At 43.0% G+C, this 11,120-nt stretch overlaps 1 protein-coding gene across 1 annotated transcript; it reads right to left on the reverse strand.

Moving 5' to 3' along the window:
* Positions 1-1,600: 1,600 nt before the first annotated feature.
* On the reverse strand, positions 1,601-7,904 carry NKX3-1 (NK3 homeobox 1). Its single transcript, XM_026681157.2, has 2 exons — positions 7,562-7,904; positions 1,601-4,003 (listed from the first exon to the last, which is right to left on the reverse strand). The coding sequence occupies exons 1-2, from the start codon at positions 7,839-7,841 to the stop codon at positions 3,600-3,602; spliced, it is 684 nt and encodes a 227-aa protein (XP_026536942.1). The 5' UTR covers positions 7,842-7,904; the 3' UTR covers positions 1,601-3,599.
* Between the last annotated feature and the right edge of the window lie 3,216 nt (positions 7,905-11,120).

Consider the following 11,120-nt stretch of genomic DNA (forward strand, 5'->3'; position numbering starts at 1 on the left):
AAATAGCTTGACCCCTTCCTCTCTGGGGCAGCCCCTCAAATATTGGAAGAGTGCTATCCTGTCTCCCCTGGTCCTTCTCTTCCTTAGACTAGCCATGCCCAGTTCCTGCAACCATTCAATGTATGTTTTAGCCTCCAGTTCCCCAATCATCCTGGTTGCTCTTCTCTGCACTTTTTCTGGAGTCTCAACATCTTTTTTATAGTGTGGTGACCAAAACTGGATGTAGTATTCAAGGTGTGGTCTTACTAAGGCTTTATTAGTACCTCACTTGATTTTGATTGTATCCCTCTGTTGATGCAATTTAGGATTGCATTAGCTTTTTTGGCAGCTGCTGCATACTGCTGGCTCATATTTTTTCGTGTTAACAATCCAATAGAAATCTGATGGTTTGTTTCCAAATCTTGGTGGCCCTCTTTTGAGTAGTGGGTAGGATTTCTAATATTTCCAACCCATTTAATTTTTAATTTTTTTAAAAAAAATAAGGCTGTAGAATAGCCCTGATCTAAGAATACCCGTGTTTAAGACTCATATCAACATGCAAGGAGACATGTTTAAAACTCCCTGCATCAGAGATGGTATTCAGCAGGTACCAATTCTCCAGAAATGGTCAGTACTTGCAAATATCACCTCTGACTGGCAAATATCACTGGCAAATACCACCTCTGACTGGAGATTTTACAGTATCCTTTCCCTGCCACGCCCACCAAGCCATGCCCACAGAACCGGTAGTAAAAAAAATTTGAATCCCATCACTGCTCTGCATCCTTTGAAAAGATAGGTTTTTCCTTCACCTCCCTCCTTTCCCCAGTCCTCATTTAAATGTGTAGTTGGAGATTATTTTCACGATTTTTGTCCTTTGAGTGGCAGTGGTAGTGATGGGTGATATCTGTCACTTTAGGTTTCTCAGTCACCTCTCATCGGTTTGATTCATTACATTCTTGAACTAGAGTAGTTAATGATATTTGATATATTTGATGATAGTTGAGGGGTGATAAGAGTAGCAGTCTTTTAGTACTTGTGGGACAGTCACAGGGATGAAGGGGTTGACTTATTCTCCAAAGCACCTGAAGGCAGGACAAAAAGCAACGGATGGAAACTTATCAAGATCCAACTTAGAACTAAGGATAATTTCCTGAGAACAATTGATCAGTGGAAAAGCTTTCCTTCAGAAGTTCCATCACTGGAGGCTTTTAAGTAGAGATTGGACAGCCATTTATCTGGAATGGTATAAGGTTTCCAGCCATGGGAATGAGGTTGGATTAAAAGACCTCCAAGGCCCCTTCCAACCTTATTATTCTATGTTCTATGTTTTTTTCCTGTTTACATTTAAATTTATGTGCTATTTTTATACCTGTTTCTTCACCCACACTATTTTGGTCTATGACCATAATGGAGATTTGAAATGATTTGATTGGAGCTTCAATCATACACATTTTTTTCCTTTGCAATTTTGTCTTGTGGTCGTTGTTTTTGTGACTATTATGCCTAATATAATTTCTGCAAATTACTTATGGCAGTACAGTATGTGCACTTTGATGCAGATGTTCTAATAGATTTGCTTTTAAGCTTGACAAATTGCACAGCAAAACTCAGAAAATTGGGTTGTTTTTTTTTTAATGGATAGCTGAATTTGAGTTTGTATTGTGGTTCAAAAGCATGACATGAAAAAAAAGCAATCAGTGAAAGGAAGAGAATTTCAGGTGGAATATATTATCATCTGGATCTGCTATAAAATCCATGAATGAGATAAAGTGATTGCATTTGGCAGCATCTTAAGGCAAAGCATGGAAGGATGGTTTTTCAGCTTTTAAGAAGGAAAATTCCAGTAAATTATTAAGAAAAAACCTCCTCCTAATAAGAGTCATTGGGCAGTAGACATAATAATTAAGGTTATGTTCCTGGCAGCTCAATCAAGGATATTTGAATCTGAGCAAAGAATTGGACTTGATGGTCTCAGTGGGCCCCTAACTTATTAAGTGATTCTATGTGGCTTTGGAATGTCTTTTTATCAGTCCCTGAAGCACTATGAAATTGAATACAAGCTGTCTGTATTCCCATAAGTAAATTAATAATGCACAAAGAGAACTTCCAACTTTCTTCAACTCATTCCTCACAATAATTACTGAAGCAGTGCTATTCAACCTGGAAAATTAAGTCATTGGGCTCAAAGTAAAGAAGATTGCTCACCTTAATCCAGCAACTAGGAGGAATAATGCTCCTTTCACTATTTCCATCACCTTCTAAAAGCTGAATCCCATTTCTTCCTGCTTGGAATTAAAATGAGATGCAGACTCTGCTTTGCACCCCAAAATATGTTTATTTAGAGGATGGGTCCCCAAACTTGACAACTTTAAGACTAGTGGACTTCAACTCCCAGAATTTTCCAGCCAGCTATCCTGGGAGTTGGAGTCCACAAGTCTTAAAGTTGCCAAGTTTGGAAACCTCTGGTCTAGATTCACATTTTACAAGAGATTACCTATAAGGACCTCTACATCCTAACAGTTCATCCAATATGTGAAATCGGGGATGCACAATTTGAGACCCCAGAGGACTGTAGTGGATGCCACAATGGGAAGGCAGCCTACACAGCCTGAAAAATACCTTTTGCTGAACCCCACATTGAAACCAAACTAACTACATTGTACAACATGAGAACCCAGTCAGCATTTTCCAACCCATTCTCTGCCATCATGTTACTCTTTCAGATGGTGCTTAACAAAAGCATATCCACTGAAAATGATTCAATTTCAAAGGAAGCGAGTGCTTTTATGCCAGGGGTGCTAAAGTCAAGGCCCATGGGCCAGATCTGGCCAACAGGGCCACCCTGGAAACAGTGAAGGGCTGGCCCATGGTGCTTCTGTCAGCAAAAATGGAGCTCCACGGCCTTCCCGAGTTCCATTTTTGTCTGCGATGGCCTCCTGCAGCCCTCTGCCAGCAAAAATGGAGCTTGCCCTTGTTCCGAGCACTGTTTTCGCTGGCAGAGGGCTGCAGGACACCGTCGCAGCCAAAAACAGATGTTGAACTGGCCACCCCCACCCTGGCCACCCCCCCTGCCCCCTCGAGGTAAACACAACCCTGATGCGGTCCTCAATGAAATGGGGTTTGACATCCCTGTTATGTGCCAAATTGCATTTAAGATGGAGGTTCCAGGTCTAAAAGACTGATAAAACTGCTGTGTTGTCCGATTCTGCCTCACTGACTAAGGCCGAAACCTCATGTCTTTGTTATTATCACACTCCAGAGTTATCAGCTTATTCTGGAAAGTGGCGCTTTGGGGCTTCCATGTTTTAATGCATCAATCAGGGGCCATAATTCTGTCACTACATATGTTAAATGGGTGTATGTGATTGCCTAGCATTGAGAAAATAGAGAGAATCACATTACGGCATTCATGAGTGTTCTTTGGATAATCCCTCAGCATGGATAGTGAGGACACTTGGCACCAACTCGAGAAATGGCTGAGGAAACAGATTGACAAAATCGTTCTGCAAAGTCTACCCGGGCAATCGATTTCATGGTAGCAAAGTTAGTGTGGAGTTGTGGGGTGGTGGATGAAGACATACAAACCCCTGAGAGACCTGGATCACTGACAGCATTATTTACCAAAAGATTGGGCTCCAACCATTCAGATAACATAAATAGGGATTGTACTGATAGGTGTGGTATACAGAAAGTGCTAGGGTAGCCCTAGAGAAATTGTTCTCTCTGAAGAGTGGGAGAGGCGAGGTCTTCTCCAGTTCTCCAAGCTCAGAGGCCAGTTGTTTCCTCTTGGTCTTGTATCTTCTGTTCTGGAACCAGATCTTCACTTGGGTTTCGGTGAGCTTCAGGTTCTTGGCAAGGTGGGCTCGTTCAGGAGCAGAGAGGTATTTCTGGTGGCTGAACTTCCGTTCGAGCTCAATGACCTGGCTGTGGGAGAAAGCGGCCCGTGAACGCTTCAGCTGCTTGGGGGTTCTCATAAAGGGTTTGGAGGAATGCTCACAGTTTGGCTGATGGACGTCTGGATCTAGCAGGTGGGGAAAAGATGGGTACAACTTCAGCAATGGCTCTTCAGAAGAGGGCAGACAGTTTCACTTGACATCATTCAAGACACAAAGATGGAATAAACCTACGAATACTGGCGTTTCCCCTTGCGTGCCATACCATAATACCATTGGGTTAATTTAGCATGTTGGGCAACCCACTCAAAGGGGTTTTATTGAGCAGCAAACCATGGTTAAATGATGGCCTAGTGCCGTGATGGCGAACCTATATCATGCATGCTACAAGTGGCACACAGAGCCATTTGTGCTGGCATGCAAGCCTCAGGCAAACATACCTCATTGCTCATGTGCGTGCCTCACAGCTGATTTTTTGGCTGGTTTGAGGCCTTTTTCGGCCTCCCTGAGGCTTGGAAAAAGCCTCTGAAAGGCTTTTCAGGTCGAATAGGCCCATTTCGTCACTTCCTGTAATACCGGAAGTGACGAAATGGGCTTATTATTCATCCTGAAAAGCCTTGCAGAGGCTTTTTCCAAGCCTCAGGGAGGCGAAAAAGGCCTCAAACCAGCTGAAAAATCAGCCATGAGGCGCAGTGCAGGTAAGGGGGTAGCGGTGGGGGTTGGCAGGGGTTGCATGCGCATGTGTAGGAGGCATGGGGGATGTGCACATTGCATTCTGGGTGCTGGCACGCAAGTGCACGTGAGCTAATGCGCGCACAATTTTTGGCACAGGAGCCCAAAAAGGTTAGCCACCACTGGCCTAGTGCAAAGTGAATACTAAGCTGTGAATAAACACAATTGTTTAGTTCACGCTGCAGTAAAGTGTGTTAAAAATTATTATCTTCTGCTGTACTGTTGTATAAGTCTTTCACAAGGTAATACATAATTTTTTCACACTATCAGTTTGAATAATACGAGCACTTCTGGTGCAATTGTGTGAGATGAAGTTGCTAAATCATGGAAAATTTTCTGACAGTGAGAACAATTAATCAATGGAACACTTTGCCTCTCAGAGTTGTGGGTCCTCTGTCACTGGAAGTTTTCAGAAATATACCTGATAACCATTTGACTGGGATGCTATAAGGTCTCCTACTTTGAGCAAAGGTTTGGATCTCTGAGATCTCTTTCAGCCCTTTGATTTTATGTTCTATTATAATGTTGATTAGGATCTTGCAAATCTTGTCAACAGCTAAACAAGGTTGGGCAGTTAATGGTTGGATGAGAAACCATCAGAAAATCTCAATAAAATGGGAAAATATATACAGGGAAAATAGTAGTATATACACTAATAGAAAATATAATTTAATAATATAATCCAAATAAGTCAAGACAGTAGATGGGAATTTAGGATTAGGTAATTAAACTGTATTATTAATATTAATAGTGTGTTAAAGTATATTATGAATTTAAAATAATAAGGATTAGAAATTGTATGAGATTTTGAGATACACTTTCGGGATTGATTAAATATTGTTAATGTTTGGCATTATTATTTAACCGTACACATTTGGAATATCGAAGTTATGGTGGAACTATGAATAATTCTCAAAAAATGTTAAATAATACTATTTAGGGACTATAAATAGAGGGCGCAAAAAAATGTTATTTATGTTTAAATGAATTAATGGGAAAATGGGAAATGGATTATGAAAAGAGACTAGCATTGTTGAAGTTGTGGAAGTTGGAAGATTAGAATTACACATACATATTTGTAATATTATTATTACTGTTGCTTAAAAAAGAGGTGACCCAAGTCAATGTTCACAAAATATGTATGTTTATATTGAAAATTTTTTAAAAAACTTATTTGAAAAAAAGAAAGAAAGAAAATCTCAGGCCCATGGGCTAGTTTGCAAAGAGACAAAACAGAAGAAAGAGTTACAAAGAAAAGGAGTTGACAGGAGTTGCACTCACAACACACGAGTGTTTTTATCTAGACATGGATGTTTATTTAAACCATTATGATTCACTTTCTTTGATAGATTCATTTTCCATGACTTTACTGCTAGTATGATTCAAATTGAAAATGTGGAAAAATATTTATTACTTAATACCTATATTTTATAAAAATTATCTATGCAGCAGTACAGAAGTTAAGAATTTGTCAGCAAAGTTTACTAGCGGATCTTTTGCTGTTTTGTTTAATTATTATTTTAAATTTGGAGAACTATTTGGCAAACAGGAAAGAGTTCCCATAAATGCAGTTTGAAGTCTAACAACATTGGCCTCCATCCCTTCACCTTTGTATGAATGTATTTAATTTATATAGCTGCCTATCTCAAAACATCATCAACCAACGATCATAAAACAATGAAAACTCAATACAAAAAAAGAAAAAGAAATTAAATACAAATAGCAGCCAAGATAGTACAATTAAAGGAACGTGAAACATCTACATTTTTTTGACTAGAGAGGATTCTTTAGATCTGTGCATGTATACTCCACATGCAACATTTCATAATGGGACCCTTTTCTCTAAAGAGAGTACAATGGCTCCTCTGGACATATTTATCATCCCCAACACACAAACCTACAAGAGAGGCGGAGAAATAAGAAGTCACCTCAACTTTCCAGCAATCTTGAAAAGAGTTTGAATTCAATTTCCTCTATTACTTATCTAGGGATGACATGATAGCACTGTTCCAATATCTGAGGGGCTGCCACACAGAAGAGGAAGTCAAGCTATTTTCCAGAGCACCTGACGGGAGGACAAGAAGCAATGGGTGGTAGCTAATCAAGGAGAGAAGCAGCCTAGAACTAAGGAAAAAGTTCTTGACAGTCGGAACAATTCACCAGTGGAACAACTTCCCTCCAGAATTTGTGAATGCTCCAACACTGGAAGTTTTTAAGAAGAGACTGGACAACCAGTTGCTTGAAATGGTATAGGGCAAGGGGTCTTCAAACTTGACAGCTTTAAGACTTGTGGACTTCAACTCCCAGAATTCCTCCTCCAGTCATGTTAGCTCAGGAATTCTGGGAGTTGAAGTCCATAAGTCTTAAACTTGCCAAGTTTGAAGACCCTTGGAATAGTTTCCTGTTTAAGCAGTGGGTTGGACTAGAACAGGGGTCTCCAACCTCGGCAACTTTAAGACTTGTGGACTTCAACTCCCAGAATTCCTCACCCAGCAAAGCTGTCCACAAGTTGAAGTCCACAAGTCTTAAAGTTACTAAGGTTGGAGACCTCTGGACTAGAAGACCTCCAAGGTCCCTCCCAACATCTATTATCTATTATCTGATGTTCTATACAACATAGAAACCACTTTTGCACTTTTTGGGTTCTCTGAATTTCATGCTAAGTTTATGGTTTTGCTGCGGGACCCCTGCCAACACAGTTAAGTTCTGAGACAATGTAGAAGGACACTTGTGTGAGAACAGGAAGACAAGAAAACCAGAAGGCACAACAGGTGATACGTTTCGGTCAAAAGGATTAGTCGGAAAAGATGCTCCCAGGCCCCGTTTTCTTCTTTTTGGGCATCCATTCAACCGGCCGCGGGGGAAGTAGAGGCAGGGATCCCGAGTGGCAGAGTCGTGCTCAGGGTGTCGTGAGAACCCGGCACTTTTGCGAGAACCCAAAGAGTTCACCTTACCTGTTGCATCCGTTTCGGAGGCTCGGGGGGCTCCGAGAAGGCTGAGATCGCTCGGGCCGGTCTCCCCGGGAGAAGCTCCGTCGGGGCGAGGCGCCTTTCCTGGCTGGGGCTCCGCGCTGGAAGCCTCCCCCGCCTCGCTCTTGCGCAGGATGTCCTGGATGAGAAACGAAGTCAATGGCTTGGGAGGGGCCCCCGCGACGGCCCCGTCGCCCCCATCTGCGGGCAGCGGCAGCCGCGGCGGGCGAGCGCTGGAGGAAAGGCGCTGCCGGTCGCTCTCCATCAGCCCCGGGCGCTCCGCGCAAAGTTTGGCACGCTTGTCCGCTGAGGTTGCCCCCCCACCCCCACCCCCGCACGTCGGGAGGGTCGCTTATGTAGCTGGGCGGAGAGGAGGCGAGCCCTCCTCGCTGGGGATTGGTGCCTCCGGACCCGAGATACGCCTCGTGGGCTTCTCCACCCAACAAGCCGCCCCCCCCACAATGACCTCCGCCGTGCGCCTCGGGCCAGCTCGTCCCTCCCTGCCTCCTTTTCTTGCGCGGGATGCTCTAACAAGGGATGGTCCTCGAGGCAGCGCTACTACCGGTAGTAGTGTTTGTAGTCAATGCACTGGCGACGGTCGGGTGCGCATTTTCCTTCGGACTGAAAGGGAAGACCTCCCGGGGGGGGCCTACTTCAGCCTTCCCCAAGTGCGCACCCTCCAGTTGGGTGGGACGGTGGGAGGTCAGGTTATACCTATCCAGAGGTGGAAATCTCGGGGAGGTTGTCCTCAGCTCAGGGGTCCGTGTCGTTGACCTTGGTGGGTATTCTCCATTGGGCAGATCTTATCCCGGGTTTATCTGGGTTGAGAGAAAGACCTTGCTGCTTCACCCTGGAGTTCAGGGTCGAATTTCAAAACTAATGCCTACAGCTTTGCAATTTCTCTTGGACTAATCACAAAAAACACCCCACTCCCCAATCTTACATTTACCCAGATATTTTTCCTGGCAGAATAATCTTTGGCATTGGCCACCAGCTCAGAAATAAGAGCAGGTGCTTGCTTTTCAGATATCCCTATGTTGAAAAAACAAACAAACAAGTGTTTTGTTTCAATAACACTTTTGAAAAAAATAATAATTTTCATTTCATTATTTTAAAAAATAATTAAAGGAAATCTTTGCACAATCCTTCACCTTCTGAGCCCCTCCACGATCCGTAGGACTACAATGCCCATTATCCCCAATGGCATGTCCTTCACACTGACTGAAGATTATGGGAGCTACAGTCTAGCATTTTGAACCCAACCCAATGGAGAGCTTATTTTTGTGTGTCTGTAGGAAGTGGCAGTTCTACAGCGACAACTGAAGTGTACAGCAACAAATCTGGAAGTGATACGCACATATAAATGTAATAAATAAATAAAAATAAAAAAAAACTAGCTGCAATCTCCACAGTTAGTCTGTTGAGCACTATAGTCCAATACTGCCATCTTTATATATTTGTTTTATTATTATTACATTTTTATGGCGATCATCTTCCCTACAATGTGCCTCTTAAACCTGTGTATACCACTAAACCCCGAGACGTCCCATTTACTAGGATATATTTTAGCATCGAGCAATATAGTTCAGGTTGGAACAAATTGAGGAAGGCAGATAAATGCGTTTAAATTGGAAACCATCTCCACTAACTGTAGTGTCTTTATTTCAAAATTAAGATAGAGGACGATGCTTTCCTTCTCCTTTAAAGCAGGAAGATTTCTTAGATCTGATAAGAATATGGCATCATAAAGAAGAACATTTGTAGCTCAGGATTGAAATGAGGTGCTCTCTGGTTGTTTTCTTGCAGATGTTTGATTACCTAACTAGGTAACATCATTTGTGCTAGAAGGGTTTGTGGGGTGGAAGAGGAGGATGAGGAAGGAAGAAGAGGATGAGGAAGAAGAAGAAAAAGTAGAGGAGGAGGAGGAAGAAGAGGAAGAAGAGGAGAGAAGAGGAAGAAGGGAAGAGGAGGAAGAAGAAGAAGAAGAAGAAGAAGAAGAAGAAGAAGAAGAAGAAGAAGAAGAAGAAGAAGAAGGAAGAAGAAGAAGAGAGAGGAGGGGAGGAGGAGGAGGAGGAGGAGGAGGAGGAGGAGGAGGAGGAGGAGGAGGAGGAAGAAGAAGAAGAGGAGGAGGAGGAGGAGTACTGTGAGGTCCTTGGCAGTCTCTGAGCTTAGATGTTTTTTTGCAGATGTTTCATTACCCAAACTAAGTAAGATGTTACCTGATTTGGGTAATGAAACATCTGCCAGAAAACAACCAAACTCTGAGAGCACCAAGGACCCCACAGGATCTCAAAATCTCAAGTGGGAGATATATTTTTTTTTCCTATTTAAGCTTCCTCTGAGGGAACAGTCATCATAAATTCAAGACTATCTTCCTCTCTGGTGGGAATGCTCTCCATCCAGCCCAAAATAAACACGCAGAAAATGCACTGTTAAAAAGCCAGATGTAGGAACCGGCTTTCAACCAGGGAAATGGACGGACAGGATCTACTTCAAGAATGTCTTGAAGACTGACATTATTTCTTAAGTATCCCAAAGAGCATTGACCTGTTTAAATGCTGATCCTTTGAGTAAGTGTTTAGCAGATGGCACGCCTTGTCCGAAAGAACTCTGACAAGCAACAGTTGGCTTAATTCAGCTTAACAATTACTCTATAATTAATGTCAATACATGCCTGGGTCGATTAAGCAGATAATTTCTCCTATGCTTTCCGCTGAATGGGTTTTCTCTGTAACCATTCATCTCACCTTTCTATTCTCTGTGACATTTTTAGGGACTGTCAGGAGCTGACAATAACTCCACACCGTGATCCTCTTAACAGCTGCAGAGGAAAGATTTATGCAGCAACAGGAAACCCAGAGTATAATAGGGGCAGGTTTTGGCCATCACTCTGCCCTGAAGTGGGCTGCAACCCACCCCCCTCTACACCCACCCCCTCCTTCCCAGCTTCTGGAGAGGAAATTAAGACCTGTGGCTGGCTGTTGAAATGCTTAGATGGTGTGCAGGCTGGGTGGCCCGTGGGATGATGCTTTTGTAATATGCTCAACCGCTTAGCAGGAGTTCTTCCACCTGTAACGCACATTGTTAATGTTTGCTCTACGCCTATGGGAAATGACCTTCTAACACCCCAACAGAAGCAGTTCAGTTTGGGACAGTGAAAGGATCAACTCGAGACCTCCAGCAATGGCTGCCAAGCTGTTTTGTTGAAGGGATACATGGATTCTAGAGTTACTGGTTTCTCTGATAGAGTCGTCTATCAGGTAGACAAGAAGCAACGGGTGGAAACTGATCAAGGAGAGAAGCAACCTAGAACTAAGGAGGAATTTCCTGACAGTGAGAACAAGTAATCAGTGGAACAACTTGCCTCTAGAAGTTGCGAATGCTCCAACATTGGAAGTGTTTAAGAAGAGATTGGACAAAATGTTTGTCTGAAATGGTGTAGGACAGTGGTGGCTAACCCTTTTTTTGGCTCCCATGCTGATAATTGCGTGCTGTTCCCCCCCATGCCCCCTGTGCATGCGTGCATGACCCCCCTTGCACGCCA

This window comes from Notechis scutatus, chromosome 7 (assembly GCF_049901735.1).
Source record: "Notechis scutatus isolate UNSWTSFEM ecotype Mainland chromosome 7, rNotScu1.2, whole genome shotgun sequence".
Classification (NCBI taxonomy): domain Eukaryota; kingdom Metazoa; phylum Chordata; class Lepidosauria; order Squamata; family Elapidae; genus Notechis; species Notechis scutatus.

Excerpts from the sequence above, each read along its gene's own strand:
- NKX3-1 (XM_026681157.2), bottom strand. The coding sequence starts at position 7,841 with ATGGAGAGCGACCGGCAGCGCCTTTCCTCCAGCGCTCGCCCGCCGCGG. Across the intron at positions 4,004-7,561 it reads CTCCGAAACGGATGCAACAG|ATCCAGACGTCCATCAGCCA; the intron begins GTAAGGTGAACT and ends CCCACCTGCTAG.